The sequence below is a fragment of the Scyliorhinus canicula genome, chromosome 19, assembly GCF_902713615.1.
Source record: "Scyliorhinus canicula chromosome 19, sScyCan1.1, whole genome shotgun sequence".
In the NCBI taxonomy this organism is placed as follows: Eukaryota; Metazoa; Chordata; class Chondrichthyes; order Carcharhiniformes; family Scyliorhinidae; genus Scyliorhinus; species Scyliorhinus canicula.
The window spans coordinates 96,011,247-96,037,733 of record NC_052164.1 but is presented as its reverse complement, the minus strand read 5'-3'; the positions used below and the strand labels follow the sequence as shown (position 1 = coordinate 96,037,733).

Here is a 26,487-nt window from a genome sequence, read left to right as displayed (position 1 = left end):
TTCCTCTTCGGGGTTTCTTCTGATTTTTGTCCACTGCTGCTCATTGTGTCACAGCTCACTCCTCCATTGATGTAAGCGCCAGTTCACGCCATCGAGGCCAATAAAGTGCGTTTTGAAGGGTGTTAATTGTGCAATGTCATGCCCAACTCTGTCATTTTGACATTCGGGTGGAAGAAAAATTGTGCGGCAAAGTGAGGGAGGGGGTGAAAGAATAGCACGAGAGAGAAAAGAAGGATGCGCGCGAAGGAGAGAATATGCAACTTGGTTGTTCGAAAAAGCCCACCTAATACATACACCTGACCACTTCCACCTATTTCTTTGCCAGTGGCGTAGTGGTACTGGGAGGCAGAGGCATAATAGTATTGTCACTGGACTAGCAATCCAGAGACCCAGGATGATGCTCTCGGGACCCGGGTTCGAATCCCACCATGGCAATTGGTGACATTTGAGTTCAATAAAAATCTGGAATTAAAAGTCTAACAATGACCATGAAACCATTGTCGAGTGTCGTAAAAACCCATCTGGTTCATTAATGTCCTTTAGGGAGGGAAATCTGTTGGCCTTACCTGGTCTGGCCTAGATGTGACTCCAGACCCACAGCAATGTGGCTGCCTCCGAAATGCCCTCGAGGATGGGCAATAAATGCTGACCCAGCCAGCGACGCCCACATCCCACAAACGAATAAAGTCAATGTGTCAAAAATTGTGCACCCAGTGTTTGTCCCACCCCTGTGGTTTTCAATCTGGGTTTGATTGTCAAGGCTTATCTTCAAATGAAAATCTAACCTTTACCTGCTCATAATGGTTTCTTACTTCATTTATATTTTTGAAAACAAAATATTCAAGAGCAATGTCCTGTACAGTTCCCAATACTGGCAGCGGTTAGAGCTTTGTTTGTAAGAATTCCCAGAGGATGCCTAATGAGAAGCTCGGATTCTGCCTGCGCAATGTTTATATTTTCCAAACCTTTTATTCCCTATTGTGTACCTTACATGTGTTACATACATATAAATCATACAATTTACAGTGCAGAAGGAGGTCATTCAGCCCATCAAGTCTGCACCATCTCTTGGAAAGTGCACCCTACTTAAGGCCACACCTCCACCCAGGGGCTGTTTAGCACACTGGGAGGAAATCGCTGGCTTTGAAAGCAGACCAAGCAGGCCAGCAGCACGGTTCGATTCCCGTAACAGCCTCCCCGAACAGGCGCCGGAATGTGGCGACTAGGGGCTTTTCACAGTAACTTCATTCAAGTCTACTCGTGACAATAAGCGATTTTTCATTTTCATTTCACCCTATCCCATAACCCAACCTAACCTTTTGGACACCGAGGGGCAATTTACCTAACCTGCACATCCTTGGAGTGTGGGAGGAAACCGGAGCACCCGGAGGAAAACCACGCAGACACGGGGAGAACGTGCAGACTCCACACAGACAGTCACCTGAGGCGGGAATTGAACCTGGGACCCTGGAGCTGTGAGGCAGCAGTGCAAACCAGCACTGCAGTGTTCTGTGCAAGTCTATTGCTGACAGATTGTGGAGCAGTGTGTCAGTTTTGTAAACTAACCCTGGGGTCCCTCCAAAACAAAAATCAGAGAATTATATTTTTGGAGAGAATTCCGTTGTTATCAATACCTAACATCGAAATAGATTTGTTGGAAAATTTTGAAAACTGGACAGAAAGAAATACTTCCCAATACTAAGATAAAACAATATTCCACCACATTCTCTGGGGCCAGCCACATCCCACAAACAATGGTGAAGCTTTTTTTGATAGGGTTGGTTGGGAACTGATTTTGGCTCAGATTCTTAGCAAATGTATTATTGTATTAATTAAATTGGGAGATCCAGTTAGCCTGTAAAAAGAGTATATTGTTCTACAGAAGCAATTTGTATTGAATTAATCTATTTAATCAAATCACATTGGTGTAGTTTATTCAAAGGTTTTATATATTGACCAACTATAGTATTCACAGTTCACTCTGGCACCAGGTATTCCTCCGTTACTTTGATTTAAATGAGTTTCAAATACATTGAAACTCACCATAAGCAGTCAGTCGCGGCGATGTTCAATAGTGAACTAATTTATAATGACCAAGGAAAGTCTAGGTTTAATCATCAGTGTAGTCTTAAGTATGCCATTGTAAGCATGAGTTCAAATAGCATTGCTGTTACTCATCCAAGATTCTTGGACTCGGTGGGGGTGGGCGTGTGGATTCATTGCTCACAACATTGGATTTTACCATTAGCAACCAGGGTAGAATCGTAGAATCCCTGCAGTGCAAAAAAAGACATTTAAGATCCTCAGGTCTGCAATGACCCTCGAAAAGAGCACTCCACCTAGACCCATACTCCCGCCCTATTGACCATGGCCAATCCAGCTAAACTCTACCTCTTTGGACACTAAGGTGAAATTTAGCTTGTCCAAGCCACCTAACCTGCGCATGTTTAGACTGTGGGTGGAAACCGGAGCACCCGGAGGAAGCTCACGCAGACACTGGGAGAACGTGCAAACTCCGCACCGACAGTCACCCGAGGCCGGAATTGAACCTGGGTCCCTGATATGCTTGTGTGCATCAAGGTGTGATGCCCAACACAATCCAATAACCTGTGAAGTATGGCCAGTTGGGGTAGTGCTTGAGGAATCTCTGAAATGTGGCAGCAACTTAAGGAGAAGGTTAACACTGGGATGTGGCCCTGCTGCCTCACGGCGCTGAGGTCCCAGGTTCGATCCCGGCCCTGGGTCACTGTCCGTGTGGAGTTTGCATGTTCTCCCCGTGTTTGTGTGAGTTTCACCCCCACAACCCAAAGATGTGCAGGCTAGGTGGATTGGCCACGCTAAATTGCCCCTTAATTGGAAAAAATGAATTGGGTACTCTACATTTAAAAAAAAACACTGGGATGTGAAACTATGAACTGTGTTTGGATTTTGAACGTATGTGTACAGAGGTTTCAGTCTCTGCCTGGGCCAGAATCTTTAGGACGGCGGGATTTCCTGTCCCACCACCATCCGAAGTCGGGGTTGGTTGTGGGGGGGGGGGGGGGGGGGGGGGGGGGGGGGGGCAGAAATCCTTCGCCAACACTGTCTGCTCTGCTGACACTTCACGCTCCAATAAGTGTTCATTGGCTGTAGGTAGGACTTCCACCCCTCACTCAGGAGGAGTTCCCGCCGTAGAGAGTTGCCGGCCAACCTGTCCCTATAGAACGAACAACAGAAAAAGGTCCACCACCACCATGCTGAGGGCCACACAAGGATAGGCAGCAAATGTTGACATTACTGATAGTCACACTCACAAGCAGTAGGTCTCTTCAAAAAACCTTCCAAAGTAGTTTCAGTCGGTAATGGCTGGGAACCTCACTGAGCAAAGAGACTCATGCTGATGAAGAAGTTCATGTGACAAACTTGAGCAAGAACTTAACTGTCCTTCAAGGTGATTAACCTATTGAGGTTCGGCTTGAAATTCAATTTGCCGAGCTAATGAGACGTCAATTTTATTTTCTCTCTGCCAGGCTTTGTGCTGCAGTACTCGGTTGATAACAGTGAAGAATGGAAGGATGTCTTCATCAACCCCACTGAGCATTCCTTCAAACTGGACCACCTCAAATGTGGCACTTGGTACAAGGTGAAACTGGCTGCCAAGAACAGCGTCGGAGCTGGGCGTATCAGCGAGATTATTGAGGCCAAGACTCACGGGAGAGGTGGGTCAGGATCAAAGGATAATCTTTTCAGATGCAAAGCGTGGAGATGAAACTAATACTGCATTTTCTAGACTAAAAACAAATGCTAATTGACTTGGAACAATTTATGCTGCTTTGGAGGAAGACTTCAGAATTGCAGCAGAACCTTCAAATTTCCAGGGTAGAAAAGAGCATATTTGGCCCGTTGATTCTCTACTGGTTCCTAGAAAGGGCTATCCAAACACCCATCCTTACCTCTAGTGTTGCAAGTGTTTCCCATATATATCCAATTCCCTTTTGTAAGTTGCTATTGAATCTGCTTCCATCACTTTTTCAGGCAGTACATTCCAGTTTGCAACAACGTTCTTTTCACTGACTCTCTGGTTCCTTTATAAATTATCCTAAATTTCTGACCTTTTAGTTACAGACGTACCCAAACAGTGCAAACAATTTCTCTTTATTTATTTTATTTATTCATTATATTTTTTTTATTTACCCGATTAAAATGCTTCCGAATTTTGAATACTAATAAACCTTCTGTATCATTATCTGCTGTAAGGTTAGAAGAACTCCAGCATCTCTAGTCTTTCCATGTAACTGAGGTCAGTTTTCCCTGGTACTATTCTACCGGAGCTCCGATACACCCTCTCTGGGGCTTGACAGCCTTTCCGACATGCAATGCCCAGAATTGGTTGCATTACTCCAGCTGCGGCTGGCCAGTGACTGGTGAAGGCTCAGAAGAACCTTCTTGCCTTTGCAGTCCTGTTGAAAAGCTGAATACCTGTTCAATATTTTTTTGTAACAGCTTTATCAATTTGTCCAACCATCATCTGGACTGCAACAGTTCAACAAGGCGTCTCACCAACTCCTTCTCAAGGGCAATTGGAGATGGTAAAGAAATGCTGGCCTAGCCAGCGATGGTCTCATTCCATGAATGAAAAACAATCTTCAGGGCTGCATGGATATGACCCCGTTGATCTGTCTATTCCCTTAAGGTTCCATCATTTTGTTTACATCCCAATATTTCCTGGAGCATTGTTCAAATAATTCACTGCCTACGATTTGTGTCCTTGTTTGTCAACGAGAGGAAACAATTTGTTCAGGGTCTAAGGTAGAACTCCCAGATCAAAATATTTGTTTTCTGTATCTCAAATTCTAATTTTAGAAGTAACAGTTATTTAATGAGCATTTTGCTCAAACGCTCCCAGTGGCCTCTGGTGCAGGCTGAGAAAGGTGACGTTGAGCTCGAGCGTTTAGAGTTCGGTGTCCACAAGTGTCTACAAGTGACAATGGACACTGTGGTCTCGGTCCCGGCACAGAGGCTGAGATCCAGCTGTTATTAGATCCGTGCTCAGCTGGATGGAGGATGCCAATCAAAGGAAACGGAGCTGCTCCCACTTTTAGGGACCTTCTGGATCGGCGTTCAACACTGGGAGGATGGGAACATACAGACATACATACGAATGAGGATCCTGAGGTGGCCACTCGGCCCTCCAGCCTGCTCCACCATTCAATAAGATCATCTTAACTCCAAATTCCTGGCTCCCCCCCTCCCCCCCGAACCTTTCACCCTCTCGTTAATCAAGAATCTATCTACCTCTGCCTTAAAAAATATTCAAAGGGGCAGCACAGTGGCGTAGGGGTTTAGCCCTGCTGTCTCACGGCACCGAGGTCCCAGATTCGATCCCGGCTCTGGGTCACTGTCCGTGTGGAGTTTGCACATTCTCTGCGTGGGTTTTGCCCCCACAACCCAAAGATGTGCAGGCTAGGTGGATTGGCCACACTAAATTGCCCCCTTAATTGGACAAAATTAATTGGGTAATCTAAATTTATTTTTAAAAATTCAAAGATTCTGCTTCCACTGCCTTTCGAGAAAGAAAGATCCAGAGACTCACAACCCTTTGAGAGAAAACATTTCTCCTCATCTCCCTCTTAAACTAGCGACCCCTTATTTTTGAAGTGACCCACTAGTTCTAAATTCTTGGACAAGAGGAAACATCTTCTCCACACCCACCCTGTCAATACCCCTCAGGATCTTAAAGGTTTTGCCTCTTATAAACTCTAGTGAATACGAACCTAACCTCGCCAACCTTTCCTCATAAGACAACCCGCCCATTCCTAGTATTAGTCTAGTAAACCTTCTCTGAACTGCATCTGACGCATTTACATCTGTATTTAAATAAGGAGACAATACTCTGATTGTGGCTCACCAATGCCCTCTACAACTGAAGTATAACCTCCTACTTTTTAAATCAATTCCACTCACAATAGACAATAAAATTCTATTAACTTTCCTATTTACTTACTGCACCTGCACATCAGTCTTTTGCGATTCATGCACTATGGCACCCAGATCCCTCTACATCTCAGAGCTCTGCAATCTCTCGTCACTTAGACAAGAAGCTTTTTCACTCTTCCTGCCAAAATGGACAATTTCCAGCGAGGAAACGTGTGGAAAAAGGGGAATTTAATATCGCAGCAAACCTTTATTTTTTACAAATTTGCCAATTCCAGCATTGTAATTCTTGTCAATTTCCCTGGCTTAGGAGCCCAGAGTAACTAAGATACAACTTTGGCATTGTAGTGATCTGTACATCTGCACATACACCAGGGACTACAGCACAGATGTAACAGCCACAGCTTCACTAGAGGGCAGCATCAGAGACGGGTATAAAGGGTCCGACCCAAGGGAGGATCCGCCTCTTTTAGAAGCACAGGGCTAGTGAGCAGCAGCACACAGAGACAGCTCAGCATAGACAGCTTACCTTAGCTTCACTGCTCATACCTCTTGACTGTATTACATCTGATTGAGCTCTTGAGACAGAACAAACCCACTGAATAAAGTATTTGTGTTAACTGGAAGTCTACAATCTTTATTCAGACTGAGAGAATACTACAGGCATGAGATCGTTGAGCCATTATTTTAAACAAATGATTTTAGCATCATTCTTTCATCTATAAAGCTGTGTAAATTTAATGCATAATTGAGTTCAGAATTATGTTTAATGTGCCTCTTACTTCATTTCTTTTTCACTTCACATCCTAGAACCTGCTTTCAACAAGGACCAGCATCTCTTTACCCACATTAACTCCACCCATGCCAGGCTCAATCTCCAGGGATGGAACAATGGTGGTTGCCCCATCACAGCCATCGTCATGGACTACCGGCCCAAAGGCACCTGGCCTTGGCTTACCTTGAAAACCAACCTGTCCAATGAGGTGTTCCTGCAGGACCTGCGAGAGGCTACCTGGTATGAGTTGAAAATGAGAGCCTGCAACAGCGCTGGCTGTGGCAATGAAACGACACACTTTGCCACACTTGATTACGATGGAAGTAAGTTCAGCTTTTCCGAGGGGTATGGATGGAGTACTTCACTTTCACCCTTCAGATTTTCGCCCGGTTTTCATGGATAACCTGCGGCGGGATTCTCCGACCCCCTCCCCCCCCCCCCCCCCCCCCCGGCCGGGTCGGAGAATCGCTGGGGGGGGGGGCGGTGTGAATCCCGTTCCAACGCCGGCTTCTGAATTCTCCGGCACCGGTTTTTGGCGGGGGCAGGGATCGCGCCGTGCCGGTCGGGGGCCGTTGGCAGTGCCCCCCCCCCCCGTCCCCGATGGGCCGAGCGACTGCCCGTTTTCGGCCAGTCCCACCGGCGTGAATTACCCAAGGTCTGTACCAGCGGGACCTGGCTCTGAGGGAGGCCTGCAGAGTCCTTGGGGTTCGCGGGGAGATCCGGCCCCGGGAGTGGGTGGGGGGGGGCGCTCACGGTGACCTGGCCCATGATTGGGGCCCGCCGATCTGCAGGCGGGCCTGTGCCGTGGGGGCTCTCTTTCCCTCCGCGCCGGCCTGCGTAAAGCTCCTCCATGGCCTGCGCAGAGAAGAAACCCCCTGCGCGTGCGCAGGAATCACGGCAGCGGTTCTGGGAACACGCTGGCGCTCTTGCGCATGCGCCAACTCGCACCGGCTGGCGGAGCTCCTTCGCTGCTGGTTGGCGCGGCGCCAATCACGCCTGCGCCGGCCTAGCCCCCGGTGCGGCCCGACACCGGAGTGGTTCACGCCACTCTTTGCCGCCGGTACGGCCCGCCCACCGTATTCCGGAGAATCCCGGCCCTGATCCTTCATGCAAGCAGACCAGGGTGACCTGGCACCTGGGTGCCCTGTCACACTCCTAGATTGTACAACAGAAGCACAATATTGCGCCTTCCAGATGTTACTTCCCGAAAACCCGGAAACATAATGAACTGTGAGGATAGTGTAGAACGTCAAAAGAGCATAGACAATGTGGTGGAAGGGGCAGGCAAATGGCAGATGAAATTCAATGCTGAGAAGTACAAAGTGAGCATGGAGAGACAATATAAAATAGGGAGTATAACTGTAAAGGGGGTGCAGGAGCAGAGGGCCCTGACCGTACAAACGCTTAAATCATTGAAGGTGGTTGAGAGAGCAGTTAATAACACTTACAGTATCCTGGGCTTTATTGATAGGAGCATAGAGTACAAAGAGGTTATGTTCAGCTTGTGTAACTCAGAAATTCAGCCTGAGGTGGAACAATGCACCCGTTCTGAGTGCCGTACTTTGGGAAGGATACAAAGGCATTGGAGAGAGCGCAGGTTCACAAGAATCGTTCCTGGGATGAGGAATGTAAATTATGAGGATCGGAGGAGTTGGGACTATTTTTGTTGGTGGAGAGAAGGTTTGGAGGTGATCTGACAGAGGTATTCAAATCATGAGGCGTCTGGGCAGAGTCATTCGGGAGAAAGTGTCTCCGCTCATGAAAACAATGAGAGGGAATAGATTTAAAGTGCTTAGTGAGAGAAACAACAGGGACCTGAGGGAACATTTTTTAATGCAGTGAGTGGTTAGGGTTTTAAATGCGCTGCCTGAGAGTGTGGTGGAGAGGCAGGTTCAGTGGAATCATTTACAAGGGAAATAAACTGTTACTTGAAAGGAAGGGAGCGTGCAGGGTTATGGGGAGAAGGCAGGGGGGTGGAATTAGGTGAGTTGCTCATTTGGAGAGTTGGTGGAGACACAATGAGCCAAATGGGCCCCTTCTTCACCATAACATTTCTGTGATAAACATCGCCCCTGGACTCTCCCTCATTACTGAGCTGTTTAGCTGGTTCTATTAAAACGATGAAGCTCGATTGGTCCATGTTGAGGAGCTGAATTCTCGTTTGTGATATTGATATTGATATTTATTGACACATGTACCAAAGTGAAAAGTATTTTTCTGCGACCAAGGGAACGTACGCAGCACCTATGTAGTAGACAAAAGAATAATCGGCAGAGTACATTGACAATGGTACATCGACAAGCAGTGATTGGTTACAGTGCGAAACAAGGGCCAAACAAGAGCAGCATAGGGCGTCTTAAATAGTGTTCTTACAGGGAACAGATCAGTCCAAGGGAGAGTCGTTGAGGAGTCTTGTAGCTGTGGGGAAGAAGCTGTTCCTATGTCTGGATGTGCGGGTCTTCAGACTTCTGTATCTTCTGCCTCTTGGTCTGGAAGAGGGCAAAGCCTGGGTGTGAGAAGTCTCTGACAATGCTGTCTACTTTTCTGAGGCAGTGGGAGATGTATAGAGAATCAATGGGAGGATTGCAAGAAGGTTGGGGGAGTCATCCATTCTCTGACAGATATTTGGCGTTCCAAAGTTGGAGCTGGCAAACCGGCTAAGATTACATAGGCTAGCTCATGGATATAACCTGGAATGGTCTTATCAGCAGGGCGTGTATAAATTCTACTAAGTTATGTCGGTTTTACTGAGTTCAAGACCCTTTATTGGCCGGTGGTGAAGTGAATACGATTGGGCTGCAAGGGCTGAAAAAATTTGGGAAATTAAAAAGCAATTGGCAAGAAGGAGGCCTACCAACGTTTATTTTCGTGATTGCCCATTCCACATCATGGCATCATTAGGGCAGGTGTGAGCAGGATGGAGAAACTGAAAGGAAGGAATGGGAGGCTTACATGAATGGGTTGGGAAGAAGTATAATCTTGATAGTTGTGGGAGTTGGTAGATTTAGAATAGATGTCAGTAGACAGCCTATCTTCAGCGATAGAGCACAGAGCTCAGGAAGGGAAGGAAACAGATTGAGAGGTGAAAATGCGATGCCTGGGAAATGAAATTTTCAAGATTAGAAGTGCAGGGAGCAAAATGAAATCAGTGACCACGTTAATGAAAAATAGATGATCAGGAACGGCCATAATTATAAGATTATAAGACCACCAACAGCTTAAATAAAGAATATAGAAGGAATTTCTTTACACAGGGCGCGCTGAGAATATAAAACACCCAGCAACATAGGAGTGGTGGAGCAAAGCGGACTGACACACTTCAGGAGGGACACAAAACAGACAAAGGGGAACAGGGTTGAGAGGGATCTGGGCATGATGTTGAAAGAAGCAATTAGAGAGGACAGAGTTTCATTTAGAGAATAAATGCTGGCATTCCAAACTGAGCCAGAAAGCATATTTTTGCTGCAGTAGATTCCGTGTAATACATGCTAACCTAAAGCTGAAATTTGAAATACGCATTATTTCACTCATTATTGCCCTAATGTAAGCTGCTACTCCACCGAGAGGCTCACTTAACACATTTCAGCTGATTCAAACCAAGTATTTGGGTGTCCACCTAGTCAGTTCCTTCACCTACACAGACCGCTTAAAAAATAATGTTGGTCAGAGGATTTAACAGGGACAGACCTCCAACCCCCAGGAACTCTGGGTGGGATTCTCTGAACGCCGACTCCGAAATCGGGTTCGGCAATCGGCCGGGGAATCCACGCTTATGCCAGAATCGGGGGCGGCACCGTTTTTGCGATGCTCCGCCCAATCAAAAAGCACACAGCCAGGACGGCCTCAGGACGTCACCTGAGGCCCTTCCCCGATGCTCCGCCCTCAATGGGCTGAGTCCCCGACGGCATCGCTCCCGTGCGCTCACATCGTTCAGGGACCTCGCAAGGCGACCGTGGACTGAGTCCAGCGTTGCCACAGTCGGGGGGGGGGGGGATGCTGTTCCGCTGGCAGGGGTTCTTAGGCAGGGGCTGGGGGGACTGGTGGGGGGGTGGTCCGGGGATGGCGAGGGGGGTTACAGGGGAGCGGTTTTCGGTAGGCTGGGTCCATATGTGGCCGGCTCCATGTTGTACGGTGCGACTGCCGCATGTCACCGCCGTGCACATACGCAGCCAAAGACCCGGCCATTCTGCAGCCGTATCAGCAGGTAAATCCAGGTGCTGCACTGCTTCTAGCCCCCCCAGGGCGGAGGATCGGTGCCGGGGTGGCGCCGACTTTCTGGTTGTAAGACCAGACGGATCCTGCAGATATAGCCGAAGGATCGGAGAATCCAGCCCTCTGTGTTTCAGTGATGTTTCATTGATAAGATCTTGAGCCTTATATGTTTTAACATGGACATTTTATTGGCAGGCTTTGACAATGTACAGTTCCAAATATGGTCTTGCATGGAGCTGTTCCATGCAGGCTTGCTGCTTACCAACTTTTATTCTAGACTGTTATCTGACCATGTGACTACATACATCAGTCTGTGGGCGGTGCCACTCTCTAGCCCCACATTGACCCTTGCTGAGTACCTTACATTATAATGCATGCAGGCGCATACCTTTTAATCTATTGTCACAAGTAGGCTTACATTAACACTGCAATGAAGTTACTGTGAAAATCCCCTCAAGGCCACATTCTGGCGCCTGTTCGGGTACACAGAGGGAGAATTCAGAATCTCCAACTCCCCTAACAAGCACGTCTTTCGGGACTTGTGGGAGGAAACCGGAGCACCCGGAGGAAACCCACGAAGACACGGGGAGAACGTGCAGACTCCGCACAGACAGTGACCCAAGCCGGGAATCGAACCTGGGATCCCGGTGCTGTGAAGCAACAGTGCTAACCACTGGACATATCTTCACAATACAGCAAAGCCTTATGTCCTAACTTTTCTTTCACAACCTTGGTCTGTCACCTGTGAAGGAATGGTATAATATTCTGTTTCTTATCTTGTGTGATAAAGTTTCTTCTCTTTCCAGCATTCCAATTCAACTTTTTTTTCAGCGACCATTCGGTCCTATTTGCGTGACATTTTCAGCAATCTTGTTCTGGCTTATAATCTCTGCTGTCAATTTCAATCTTTTTACTTTTTCAGTTAACAGGTGTGATTTAACGAAACGGGAACAAAGTCCATAACGAGCGTTTAGCTGCGTGTTTCCCAGCACTCACAGCGCCGAGAAGCACAAGGCTCTTAAACGCGATTTGCATTTGATACAGGGTCTCCACAGGGAAGGCACGGACAGGGACGCACATAGCTCCGTTTTGTACACTGAGGCGCCCTGCTCGCCGGAGTCCCTCAGTGTAGCGAGAGATTGGGACACCATTTGTAAAGGTGCTGATCTCTGAGGCTCCTGATGCGATCTCTGACCCCCATCCCCCCATGCCCCAACACACTTTGGGAGGGTCCCCGGCCCCTCCCCACATCCCGCAACATCCCCGGGGCAACCCCGGCCCGGTCATACCTGCGCATCAATGCCAACTTGGCACCTTGGCGGTGCCAACCTGGAACCTGGTAGTATTCCTGACAGCTGGCAGGGCCAGTCTGGCATCCAGGTGGCAGGGTGGCCAGCTGGCACAGAAGTGTCAGGGTACCACCCTGCTCAGAGGGCATGCACTTGGGGGCCTCCGATCCCCTGGGAGACCCCTTCGAGTGCCAAACTGTCTGGTTCCCGTTTCTGGAGACCAGTACTGAATGGCGCTTGTCCAAGTGATCTACCTGGCATTGCGAGCCAGGTAGATCACGGGAGCGAAGTCTCCCGGCTTCTGTCAGCCACACTGCACTGCGAGGAGCTGCTTTTTGGGTGCAGTCTGGCCATTAAATTACGCCCAATATCTCATTGTCAAGCTTTCCTTCTTCAAGCTTGGCATGGTTAGCACTGCTGCCTCACAGCTCCAGAGACCCAGGTTCAATTGTGGCCTCAGGTGACTGTCGTGTGGAATCTATATTCTGTTAAAGATTTTTTAAAATAATTTTAGAGTACCCAATTCATTTTTTTTCCAATTAAGGGGCAATTTAGCGTGGCCAATCCACCTAGCCTGCACATCTTTAAGTTGTGGGTGTGAGACCCACACAGTCACGGGGAGGGCACGGTAGCACAGTGGTTAACACAGTTGCTTCACAGCTCCAGGGTCCCAGGTTCGATTGCCGGCTTGGGTCACTGTCTGTGTGGAGTTTGCACTTTCTCCCCGTGTCTGCGTGGGTTTCCCCCGGGTGCTTCAGTTTCCTCCCACAGTCCAAAGAAATGCAGGTTAGGTGGATTGGCCGTGCTAAATTGTCACTTAGTATCCAAAACGTTAGGCGGGATTATGGGGATAAGGTGGAGATGTGGGCTCAAGTAGGGTGCTCTTTTCAAGGGCCAGTACAGACTTGATGGGCCGAATGGTCTCCCTCTGCACTGTAAATTTTATGATTCTCCTGATTCAATTCTTCACTGGAATTGTTCTTATTTTATAGTTGCTTTTTCACAGAGTTTAGTTTATTCTCCATTTTCTCATTAATTTCTCCTTCTTAGCTTTATTTTGTAAATTTTTGCAATTTTTATTTCACATTTGCTGTCAGTCATTTCATCTTGTTGTTTTAATGTCTTCTCTCTGCTTGCTGATCCTCTTTATGTTCAATAGTTCCCAGTATTTTTCAAGTCTTTAATTTCTGTGACATTTTGCAAGGGGAATCTATCATGTTCTAATTGGATATATACATTTCACAATGGAACCTTCACAAATGAAACCCTCCTCCTGGGGTCTTTCATTGCCCTCAATCTGGGATCTTCTTTTGTCCACTTTCTGGGGATTTCTATTGCCTCCTTTCTGAGGTACTTCTTGTCTCTTGTTCACTGTGTTCACTGCCTCTTCTGAAATCTTCATTGCCTCTTCTGAGATCTTCTGTTGCCGCTTCCTTGTGGTCTTCATTGCTTGTGGACCTTTTTTGAGAGTCACCCTCTATCTGGGATCTTCTCCAATTTTCCTGTCTTTTGCTGCTTGTTTCCTTTTGTGGTTGCCGCTTTAAATGCATTACCGCTTCAAGACGGTCATCTTTTTTTCACTCAGCAGTCAGCAGCTGCCGGTTTTTCCTTTGTCCCGCATTTTTTTGAGCATTGGTGCAAACTTCGGAAACTTTCTACTTTTTGTGAAGGAGAGGCCTATTCGCGGTCTCCGGTATTGTTTTTCTGGCCGTTTGGCGAGTCCATTCTGAGACCCGGTGCACTCGATGTCCAAGCGACCATTGTTTTCAAACTGGTTAAGTTGTGTTCTTTTTTTTAAACAGCTGTAAAACTTCTCTTCTTTTTATTGGAGCCCATCAGTGCGGTGACTGCTGCTCAGGTTTTGCTCAGCTCCGATACCAGGAGCTTGTGAGTTTCAGCCTCTTGATTTTCCCTCGCTTCAGGTCACCTTGCAGAGCCACTTGTGGCATTTATGTTTACTTAAAAAACTGATCTCTGGGTTCTCTTTTCTTTTTAAAAACCTTGCAGAAACTCTTTGCTTCTTTTTTTAACAAGTTCTATATTTTTTAACTTAAAGCCACAGCTCTTATCTTGCAGGATTATTTTCTCATTTTTTTGCTCTGCCTTTCTTTCTAAACTTTTGCCAGTACCGGCCAATTCAGGTTTGTTCTGTGTCTGTCTCTCAGCCTCTCCCGGACCGCCTAGCCTCCTAATCTACAGTGTAAATGGAGACATGTTTCTGCATTTCTTTCACCCTTCTTGTGGGCTCAGGGGCCTTGCCGTGTTCTCTCCGTCACTCATGCATTTTGGAACTGTTCATCTTTTCTGTTTCTACATTACTGAGGGTCCGACAATAACTCACATGGGTTTATTCACCCAAAGAGAGGCATTCGGGTGAGTACTTTTTTTTTCAGACTTCAATTGAAACAGGATGTTCACAGGTGTCGGGCCAGAGGCAGCGTCATGATGTAGTGATGCACTTGCACAGACTTCATTTGTGAATGCAGCAAGGATTTATTAATAAGAATTGTCCATCAACCAACAGTAGCCACATAGCTGTACCTAAGACCCAACATGCTCTTAGCCTAAGAGAGGACTTCACCCCTTGGGGTGATTGCCCACTCTGAGTCCCACTTGCTCCCCCAAGCCAGGTGACCCTTACTCTGCTGTGTTGCCCTTAAAGGGGCAATCACCACAAATCACCAACACTCGCAAACCTTTATGACTTTCCGTAAAAGTCACAAATTTGACTACATTTTTGATCATTGTTCCAATTTCTTGTTTGATTTGGCATCAGTTCCTGACTGATTACACTGCCTTGGCACATTTTACAGTGGTAAGGTCGCTGTGCAAGGGCGAGTTATTTGTTGTTTTTACTATACAGAGGCACGATATCCAAGTTGAATTATCCTGACCCCCCACTCCCCTAAACACACCCCAGCTTGCCTGCCGAGCCTTGTTGCCTGGCAGCAGTGTTGGGATGTGTGATGCACTTGACTCATAGAATCCAGTCCCATCTATGCTTGCATCCAGCCCGATATTGTGCAGCATTCTCAGAGGCAAAGCCTGCAGTGAGCGCGGACCCCCAGAACACTGGGTGCACGTTGAGCAGGAGCATGCTTTGCGATGTTAAGCCAGCCTCCCCGTCTCTGTGTCAACTGCTGCGGCATGCGGAGTGAACCTTTTTTGTGTGCGCCCCCTCGCAAAGTGAGGCCTGCAGTCGGACATGGTAAGTGCTGTTTTGAGGTAACGGGCAATTATTGTGGCACCTGTCTCCCAGCTTTGAACAACAGACGGTGCCTCATTCCTGCTGGGAGCACCAGAGGTCTCCTTGGGCAGGCAAGCAAGGACATGCTTCAAGCTGACAGGGTAGGCGGAGAATGACCTTTACCTGCCTGGCACTATTATCACATTAATCTTGCAGGCTTGTGGGAGGTGGAAGAAGGAAGAAAATAGCAGGCCTGCACGCTAATAGGACTTGAAGTGTTTCCAACAGAGTGCTATCTCTCCTCTGTGCTTTAATTTGGTGACCGGCAGCAGTGAAGCTGACGCCCTATCTGCCAGTGCTTTCAGGGCCTCGAGACAAAGCCGACTGCCAGTCACTGTTTTCCTGACTCTGAATCATCCCCTGTCAAGATCCTCAGATGTACAAGTCACTAATAAATCCAAATGGGAAATCAGGAGAAACCTCTTTACCCAGAGAGTGGCTGTGACAAGGCGTGGTGGAGGTGAATAACATCGATGTATTTAAGGGGGAACTGGCTAAACACACAAGGGAGAAAGCAGTCAAAGTTTATTCTGACGTGGGCAGCACGGTAGCGCAGTGGTTAGCACTCACGGCGCCAAGGTCCCCAGGTTCGATCCCGGCTCTGGGTCACTGTCCGTGTGGAGTTTGCACATTCTCCCCGTGTTTCTGTGGGTTTCGTCCCCAAAGATGTGCAGGGTAATGAAATGAAAATGAAAATCGCTTATTGTCACAAGTAGACTTCAAATGAAGTTATTGTGAAAAGCCCCGAGTCGCCACATTCCGGCGCCTGTCCAGTGTGGCTGGTACGGGAATTGAACCGTGCTGCTGACCTGCCGTGGTCTGCTTTAAAAGCCAGCTCTTTATCCCTGCGCTAAACCAGCCCCTAAGGTGGATTGGCCACGCTAAATTGCCCCTTAATTGGAAAAACTGAATTGGGTACTCTAAATTTTTTTTAAAGTTTATTCTGACAATGTTAGATGAAAATATGAGAGAAGAGGTTGGTGCAGGATTAAACGCCGATCTTAACTCGAGGGGGTCGAATGGCCTGTTTCTGTGTTGCAAAAGCTGGAAGAAGAGGGATAGGGAAGAGGGTTAATGACCAAATCCTACTTGTCACAAAAGAGAAAACACATTAAAATTAATCTTCACTGGCTAGCGCTTAAAGAGACTCCAGTGCACCTGAGACGTAATCACCTTGAGGAAATCTTGTTTCTTCCCTCGCAAGCAATACCTCTGCCAAATAAAACATGGGTCTGAGACTTCACCTGAACAGAGTGTGTAACTGAGTACCGTATTCTGTTGGGGAAGTAGCGAGAATTCTCCTTGCCCCTTTACATTTCGGCCGGCGGCCCATTTTGGAATAGTGACCATTTCTAAAGTCCCACTCTGTGACATGGAGCAAGGGCCAGTTATAGCTGAGGTTGCCTGTTCACTTTAGTGGAAAAGAAGATTGGGGAAGGGTGGAGGGGGTATAAACTGGGCTGATGATTTGCTACACGCCTGCTTCATGCTACTGGCAGAGACCAATTTTCTCCCCCAAAGGACCTAAATTGTTAGTGTAGATCACGGTGTGTCCTGTGGGGCCTCTACTCTGTGCCCACGGCAAGCATATATTTGCCCTGTTCCCTCTGTCCCATACTCCCGCCAGCAGTCCGCTGTTGTAGGCTGCAATCTCCAGCCCTGCCCTTAGCTACTCCTGCTTCACCTTGACAATTGGAGGCAACCAGTTCCTCCTCTTTATACGGCAAGTATTCACACAGGAAACATCACGCCTCTGACCAGCTTGTTCTTTTTTAGTTTCAAAGTATTGCCAAGCACCTCCAGGCTGCTATTAGAAGTCAGTTTTTATCCAGCAGACACAGGGAGCAACCAACGTTCACAAGATAGTGAAAAGGAAGGAAAGCCAGAGATCCAATTGCAAGTTATTAGTACAAATGTAAATGAATGTACATTTTACCAAATCCAAAGTCGTGGGTTAAAATCAGAGGAAAAACGTGGAGCTGGATTCTCCGATTTCCAGGCTATGTCCGGAGGATCTGGGGCATTTTACATGGGAAAATCGGCGATCCTCTGACCTGTGAGGGGCTATCAGCCGGGCTACCTAAAATGCACGGCCTTGCCGATATAAACGCCTGGAGAATTGCCGGGTCCATGACAGCGCATGCGCACGATGCTGACCCGCAGCGGGCGTGCCGTGCAGGTACTGGCCCCCTGGACAACCCCTCGCCAACCCTGGGCCACCCCCCACCAGTCCCCAAAGCCCCCTCCGAAGCACCCCCCCTCCCCTGTTGGTGGCGCTGGACACAGTCCGTAGCCGCACGTGCCCCGCGCAGTTGGGAACTCGGCCCATCGGGGGCGGAGCATCGGGGGTGGGCCTTCAGGCGACGTCCAGAGGCCGTCCCATCGGTGTGCAGAATGCTCCTCGATGGTGCTGTTGGGGGGGGGGGGGGGGGGGGGGGGGGGGGGGGGGAGCATCCGAAAACAGGCGCCGCGTCGATTCCATCATAAAAAGCGAATCTCCGCCCAATCGTCGATTACGAAATCGGCGTCGGGGAAGGAGAATCCCGCCCATGATCGTTCCAGGATATTTCCTTAGATTGGAGCACAATAACGGGGGTGGGGCATAGTGCTTCGAATCGTGGTGTCACTTGGGTGTCCCGTAAGCTACTCTTGGGCATCGGATATTCTAACAAATGGAAATGTATCAGCAATGGTGTTTCAGCAATCTCCTGGTTTCAGAGCCAGATCAGTGATGCAGGAGAATCACACCAGGACTGTCGGCGTCTGTGAAAGGGAAAAGGCACATTCAGATTTGGAAGGGAGACTATCTTCTTCCCAAACTTCCCAAACTCTTGCAAGTAGCAATCTACCCGATGGCTTTTGCTCGTATTTTTCCTGGTTTCATTCCACCTTTCCTGGATTTTCTTTTCCTTTATCTCTCCTTCTGCTCTCAGGATCATCCCCCGAAATTCTGCCGCACCCACCTCCTTCTTGTCATTCTCCAAAGAAGAGCCATGCAATCTCGAAAGGCTAACCCGGTTTCTCCACCGACGCTGCCGTACCGGCTGAGCTATTCCCAGCATTTTCTGTTTTTGTTCCAGATTTCCAGCATCTGCGGTATTTTGTTGTCGTTATCTTCCCTCCTTGTGCAGCATCTCCACAACCTCTTTGGTTATTCCGGATTGCCCGATTGACCCAATCATGGGAGCATTAGGAACAGAAGGAGGCCATTCAGCCCATTGGGTCTACTCTTCTGCCCAATGTGACCACAGCTGATCTGCCCCTCAGCTTCCTTTCCCCAACCATCGTTCCTGAGCCATTGACAGCTTTTCCTAACGGAAACTCATCGATCCAAATTTTGAACGCTCCAATTGCCTGGGTGAAGAGAGTTCACATTTTCTTTCGCCTTCATTGTGCCACATTTCTCAGAGTTAAAGTCATCAAGTGAGGGGGGGGGGGGGGGGAGCATCCGAAAACAGGCGCCGCGTACATTTTACCAAATCCAAAGTCGTGGGTTAAAATCAGAGGAAAAACGTGGAGCTGGATTCTCCGATTTCCAGGCTATGTCCGGAGGATCTGGGGCATTTTACATGGGAAAATCGGCGATCCTCTGACCTGTGAGGGGCTATCAGCCGGGCTACCTAAAATGCACGGCCTTGCCGATATAAACGCCTGGAGAATTGCCGGGTCCATGACCGCGCATGCGCACGATGCTGACCCGCAGCGGGCGTGCCGTGCAGGTACTGGCCCCCTGGACAACCCCTCGCCAACCCTGGGCCACCCCCTACCAGTCCCCAAAGCCCCCTCCGAAGCACCCCCCCTCCCCTGTTGGTGGCGCTGGACACAGTCCGTAGCCGCACGTGCCCCGCGCAGTTGGGAACTCGGCCCATCGGGGGCGGAGCATCGGGGGTGGGCCTTCAGGCGACGTCCGGAGGCCGTCCCATCGGTGTGCAGAATGCTCCTCGATGGTGCTGTTGGGGGGTGGGGGGGGGGGGGGGGGGGGGGGGGGGAGCATCCGAAAACAGGCGCCGCGTCGATTCCATCATAAAAAGGGAATCTCCGCCCAATCGTCGATTACGAAATCGGCGTCGGGGAAGGAGAATCCCGCCCATGATCGTTCCAGGATATTTCCTTAGATTGGAGCACAATAACGGGGGTGGGGCATAGTGCTTCGAATCGTGGTGTCACTTGGGTGTCCCGTAAGCTACTCTTGGGCATCGGATATTCTAACAAATGGAAATGTATCAGCAATGGTGTTTCAGCAATCTCCTGGTTTCAGAGCCAGATCAGTGATGCAGGAGAATCACACCAGGACTGTCGGCGTCTGTGAAAGGGAAAAGGCACATTCAGATTTGGAAGGGAGACTATCTTCTTCCCAAACTTCCCAAACTCTTGCAAGTAGCAATCTACCCGATGGCTTTTGCTCGTATTTTTCCTGGTTTCATTCCACCTTTCCTGGATTTTCTTTTCCTTTATCTCTCCTTCTGCTCTCAGGATCATCCCCCGAAATTCTGCCGCACCCACCTCCTTCTTGTCATTCTCCAAAGAAGAGCCATGCAGTCTCGAAAGGCTAACCCGGTTTCTCCACCGACGCTGCCGTACCGGCTGAGCTATTCCCAGCATTTTCTGTTTTTGTTCCAGATTTCCAGCATCTGCGGTATTTTGTTGTCGTTATCTTCCCTCCTTGTGCACCACAACCTCTTTGGTTATTCCGGATTGCCCGATTGACCCAATCATGGGAGCATTAGGAACAGAAGGAGGCCATTCAGCCCATTGGGTCTACTCTTCTGCCCAATGTGACCACAGCTGATCTGCCCCTCAGCTTCCTTTCCCCAACCATCGTTCCTGAGCCATTGATAGCTTTTCCTAACGGAAACTCATCGATCCAAATTTTGAACGCTCCAATTGCCTGGGTGAAGAGAGTTCACATTTTCTTTCGCCTTCATTGTGCCACATTTCTCAGAGTTAAAGTCATCAAGTGAGTGCAACGTATCTAGGGGCTGGTTTAGCTCACTGGGCTAAATCGCTGGCTTTTAAAGCAGGCCAGCAGCACGGTTCGATTCCCGTACCAGCCTCCCCGGACAGGCGCCGGAATGTGGCGACGAGGGGCTTTTCACAGTAACTTCATTGAAGCCTACTCGTGACAATAAGCGATTTTTATTTCATTTTCTTTTAACCTCAGCAATGATAATACCGTAACAATTAGGGGCAGCAGGGTAGCATGGTGGTTAGCATAAATGCTTCACAGCTCCAGGGTCCCAGGTTCGTTTCCCGGCTGGGTCACTGTCTGTGCGGAGTCTGCACGTCCTCCCCGTGTGTGCGTGGGTTTCCTCCGGGTGCTCCGGTTTCCTCCCACAGTCCAAAGATGTGCGGGTTAGGTGGATTGGCCAGGCTAGATTGCCCGTAGTGTCCTAAAAAGTAAGGTTAAAGGGGGGGTTGTTGGGTTACGGGTATAGGGTGGATACGTGGGTTTGAGTAGGGTGATCATTGCTCGGCACAACATTGAGGGCCGAAGGGCCTGTTCTGTGCTGTACTGTTCTATGTTCTAATGACTTGCATTTATGTAGTGCTTTTTATGTAGTAAAGCATCCCAAGGAACTTTGAAGGAGCATCAACTGCTTTTTCACCTCAATATTCAGGTGCAAATCTAACCAAGTGCCTCGCAGATGCTGACTCGAGATAGCTCGTCTACTGAGAACAGCCATTTCAATTTTAAGTCATTGATAAATAAAAAATGCCTAAGTTATAAATAATTTCAAAGCCTCTGCAGTCAGATTTCAGGCCCAAGGCATTTGTAAACCATCTCAGTATCATCGCCAGAGCTCCTGACTTGCTTCTCACCCCTTTAGAATTGTTTCCAGGTATCTCTTATCAGCGAGATGATGATCTTCTTCTTGATATTTTAGGCACCATCCCACCAATCAAATCGATGCAAGGAGAGGGAGATGACGTGAAGAAACTGTTTACCATCGCCTGCCCAGTGATCCTGGCGACGGTTGCCGTGGCACTTCTGTTTATTATCCGGAAAAAACGGAAGGAGAAGCGGCTGAAGAGACTGCGAGGTGAGCGGGACGGGCTCATTGGGAAACGTTGAGCAGTAGGCCAGAATTCTCCGGCAGCTGGGATTCCCTGTTCCCGCCGGCGGCGCACCCCCCCCCCCCCCCTCCCCTCCCGCCCCGCCCATGGGATTTCCCGACAACGCGGGGTGACTTCAATGGGAAATCCCATTGACTGCGGAGGGGGGGAGAGAATCCCGCCACAAGCGAAAGGCACCGAGGAATACACGGCTGGGGGAACAGAGAATCCGGCCCAGAGACCCAGGCCAAAATCGTGAGATGATTACAAAGTCCAGACTTTATTTTTTCATGAGATGTGGAAAGGCCAGCAAAACGTTGTTGCCCATCCCTAACTGCCCTCCAGAAGGTGCTGGTGAGACACCGTCTCAAACTGTTGCAGTCCACCTGGCACCTGGGCCGGTTTGGCACACTGAATGGCTTGCTGGGCCAGTTTCAGCAGACAGTTAGTCAACCACATCGCTGTGGGACCTGGAGTCACACGTAGGCCAGACCGGGTAAGGACGGAAGATTTCCTTTCCCTGAAGGTCACTCGCGAACCAGGTGGGTTTTTAATACAATCAATGATAGTTTTATGGTCACCATCACTGAGGCTGGTTTTACAGTCCAGATTTATTAATTGGGTTTGAACCTGTGTCCCCGGGGACTATCTTGGGTCTCTGGATTATTAGTCCAATGACATCGCCACTCTGTCACTATCTCACCTAAACCATCCTTAATTTCTCCTGATTTGAATCGAATTATCTATGGAGCTGAGGCCCAGGAGCCAAGAGAGCCCCGTAGTCAAGGGCTGTAGTTGCAGCAGGGAATTCTCTGGTGTTTTGGTGCTCTTTGCTAGAGCCAGGGTAACAATCTCACCCTTAAGCTAGCCAGGGAGCCTCACTGGAATCAGCACGTGCGTGGACGTGACGCTCACTATTTCTCCAACCTCACTGAGTCTGAGTAACTGCTACAGGTACTGAGGGGCTGCCGATAAATGCCAGTGAATCAGCTCCCCCTGGGTAAGGAAGATAATGAAGCAGCGAATATGTAAGTGAGCTGATTTAGAAAATAAAACCTGGTCTTAATGAGAATTTCCTAGTTCTTATTCAAAACCTTGAGCTGCACGAAATACATCGCGTTGGAATATTAAGCTAACATCTGCTTGAGGAGAAGTTTCTCTTGGATATTTTTCTTGTCTTTGTCTCCCTCCGGAGCCTGAAGATTTCCGAATGCGAATGTACATTTGATGGAATGGAATTTAAATGGACCTTTGCGGGTTCTGTGTTTTTAATTTTTATGCAAAGCACCTTAGATACCTAATTATTTCCTAAGCATTGGCTTGTGTTTTCGAATGCTGATGGGATGCGACTTAAGTCTGTTTATTTTCCTCGGCTGTGCCAAGTACAAAGAGAGTTAATCTGCCTGGGATATAATTGGAATCCAGTCTCGTTACAGAATGCCATAATAGCACAGGTGGTTAACAGTGGGCAAAGCTGACCAGATGGCCACAAATTTGTGTTGGGCGACTGGGTTGGGCAGTGGAGACAAAACTCTTTGGAGTCATTTAAGAGCCAGTTGGAAGCTATGATGGGAGGATGACAGGTTTCTCTGGATGGGTGGACTAAGATGGACCAAATGATTTTCTTCATCTATGATCCTTCGCTGGAGTTCGGGCTCTGGCTGTCCTGAACACCTCTTAACGGGTCAACCCTCCTGACCATCTCCAAGCTTAGACCATAAGACATGGGAGCAGAATTAGGCCACTTGGCCCATCGGGTCTGCTCCGCCATTCAATCATGGCTGATATTTTCTCATCCCCATTCTCCTGCCTTCTCCCCATAACCCCTGATCCCCTTATTAATCAAGAACCCATCTAAAAAAGTGCAGCACGATAGCATTGTGGATAGCACAATTGCTTCACAGCTCCAGGGTCCCAGGTTCGATTCCGGCTTGGGTTACTGTCTGTGCGGAGTCTGCCCATTCTCCCCGTGTGTGCGTGGGTTTCCTCCGGGTGCTCCGGTTTCCTCCCACAGTCCAAAGATGTGCAGGTTAGGTGGATTGGCCATGATAAATTGCCCTTAGTGTCCTAAATTGCCCTTAGTGTTGGGTGGGGTTACTGGGTTATGGGGATAGGGTGGAGGTGTTGACCTTGGGTAGAGTGCTCTTTCCAAGAGCTGGTGCAGACTCGATGGGCCGAATGGCCTCCTTCTGCACTGTAAATTCTATGAAATCTCTGTCTTAAAGCCACTCAGTGATTTGACCTCCGCAGCCTTCTGCGGCAAAGAGTTCCACAGATTCACCACCCTCTGGCTGACGAAATTCCTCCTCATCTCTGTTTTAAAGGATCGTCCCTTTAGTCTGAGATGGTTGATTTCAGTCAACCTAGAAACTCCCCAAAGTTTGCCAACTGTACATTTTTACTCCTCTCACAGATCCATCTTCTGCAGCCATGATGGCTCCACGCCCACAGTGGAGATGTAAGTTATCAGACATTGTTTAGCTCACTGGGCTAAATCGCTGGCTTTGAAAGCAGACCAAGGCAAGCCAGCAGCACGGTTCGATTCCCGTAACAGCCTCCCCGAACAGGCGCCAGAATGTGGTGACTAGGGGCTTTTCACAGTAACTTCATTTGAAGCCGACTCGTGACAATAAAGCAATTTTCATGTTTTCATTTTTCATTGATCAGTCTTTTGTTGAACTCAGGCCCCATACGTGCCTCCAAAGAGCTGCATTCACTCCTCTCCAGCCCCACTGTTCCTGGTAGACATGGTTCTGCAGGATAAGCCGACTTACCGTTCAAGGTTTCATTTTCTCAGTGAGCTATCTGCAGTGCACTGCTTGAAATGAAATGAAAATCGCTTATTGTCACGAGTAGGCTTCAATGAAGTTACTGTGAAAAGCCCCTAGTCGCCACATTGCGGCGCCTGTTTGGGGAGGCTGGTACGGGAATTGAACCGTGCTGCTGGCTTGCCTTGGTCTGCTTTCAAAGCCAGTGATTTAGCCCAGTGTGCTAAACCAGCTCCTGACACATTTGCAATGGACATTAACCCCTAGACAGCACAGGTATGGGAAAGAGAAAAACATGTGCTGTTGTCCTTGACAGCACATGGTTTATCTGAGAGCAGAATGCTTGGTACTAGTGATAGGGGCTGATTTAGCACAGTGGACTAAACAGCTGGCTTGTAAAGCAGAACAAGGCCAGCAGCAGGATTCAATTCCCATACCAGCCTCCCCAAACAGTTGCCGGAATGTGGTGACTAGGGGCTTTTCACAGTAACTTCATTGAAGCGTACTCGTGACAATAAGTGATTATTATTATTATTAGTGGTGGGTTCCCAAAGTGAAGCTTGCTTAACTCCCCCTCATTTCAAAAATGTACGGGAAACAAAAGCCAGGGCTCAACGTTGAACAAATTTTCTTTATTGATCCATGTGATGTGGGTGTCGCTGGAAAGATCACTATTTGTTGCCCATCACTAATTGCCCTGGAAAAATTGGTGGTGAGCTGCCTTCTTCAATCGCTGCAGTCCATGTGGTCTACAAACACAGTGCTGTTGGTGAGGGCGTTCCACTTTGTAGATCCAGTGACAGTGAAGTAAAGGCGATTTAGTTCCAAATCAGGATGGTGTGTGGCTTGGAGGGGAATTCACAAATGGTGATGATCCCATATGCCTGCTGCCCATATACTTCTGGGCAATATAGGTAGGTGTTGATGCCAGCGTCAAAACCGGTGCAAGCGATGCCAGCGTCAACGGGCCTCCAGACCCAGTCATTCTCCCCTTCTTAGGGGGATGGAATGGCGGCGGGTCCGTGCATGCGTGCCACGGCTGGCGAAGGCCCACAGATGCGCGCCACGGCCAGCACGGGTCCGCACATGCGTGCCACGGCCGTCTCCGCTCAACGTGGCGGAGCCCTACAGGCCAGCGCGGAGGAACATAGACCCCCCCCACCCCAGAACGAACGCGCCCGCAGATCGATAGCCCCCGATCGCGGGCCTGGCCACCATGGAGGACCCCCCCCCCCCCTTCTCACCAGGACAGCCCCCGCAGTCAGAAAGCCAGGTGGGACCATATGTAAACAATGCCAGCGGACTCGCCGGAACTTGGCGGGCATTCGGCCCGACGAGTGCGGAGAATCGCCGCAGGGGCCACTTTCAACGGCCCCCCCCAACCAGCGCCGCAGCGACCGCGTGGGCGCGATTGGCGGGATTCTCTCGCCCCCCCCCCCCCCCAATGATTCCCCGACCCGGCGTGGGCTCAGAGAATCCTGGCCAATGGGTTTGGGAAGTTCAATGTGTTGATGGTGAAGGGAGCGAATGGGATGGTGGTTAGGGTGTTAAACAAGCTGGCTGCTCTGCCCTGGATGGTGTTGAGTTCCTTGAGTCCTCACCAAACCAGGGTAATTGACCTACATGTTGAAGCACAACTCTGCAATTCCCCAAGATACCTTCATGGAACCCTCAGCAATCTCCAGGGTTAACATCCACCTCATTGCAATTCTAGGCTCTCCAATGTTACACCATCCATTACCATATATAATAAAATAATATGGACCCAAAAATTTCCACCTAAAAGAACCAAAATATATCCATTGCCCTTTTAAAGGAAATGATTCATGTGGAAAATCCACTAAAATTCATATTTTCTTGATGACTAATGTCAATAGATTCATTTTGGTCTATTTTTCTCATTTCCGCTGGTCAGTATTGTTGCCCGGCTCATTTTAATGTGGATATTTAAATGGTATCTCTTCTAACGTGGGTTTCGCATTGCACGGCTGGCTTTGAATCTCCTTTCACATGTCCCTATCCTTCCGGGCTTGGACTGAAATTGGGACACTCAGTTGTTAAGTGTGGCCAGCTGAACGAGATATTTTAAAAGCTGCTGACGCCTGTGGAGCTACGTCCCATTTAAATGTCACAGAGCTGGGTGAAGTTAAGGAAAGCCGGTGGCCGCCCTGGCCTCTACAGTATTTGTTTTTAAAAATTCAGTCACTCAAGCTTGCCAATCATACTGGA

The 26,487-nt window shown here is 48.7% G+C and overlaps 1 protein-coding gene across 1 annotated transcript in view; it reads left to right on the top strand.

Annotated features, from left to right (window-relative positions):
* The window catches only part of LOC119954158 (Down syndrome cell adhesion molecule-like protein 1 homolog), a 636,717-nt gene that overhangs the window by 593,174 nt on the left and 17,056 nt on the right, over positions 1 to 26,487 (top strand). Inside the window, exons 25-27 of the mRNA XM_038779115.1 lie at positions 3,510 to 3,698; positions 6,724 to 7,011; positions 21,322 to 21,477. Coding sequence (XP_038635043.1) covers positions 3,510 to 3,698; positions 6,724 to 7,011; positions 21,322 to 21,477 — 633 coding nt within the window. The remainder of the gene's footprint in view (positions 1 to 3,509; positions 3,699 to 6,723; positions 7,012 to 21,321; positions 21,478 to 26,487) is intronic.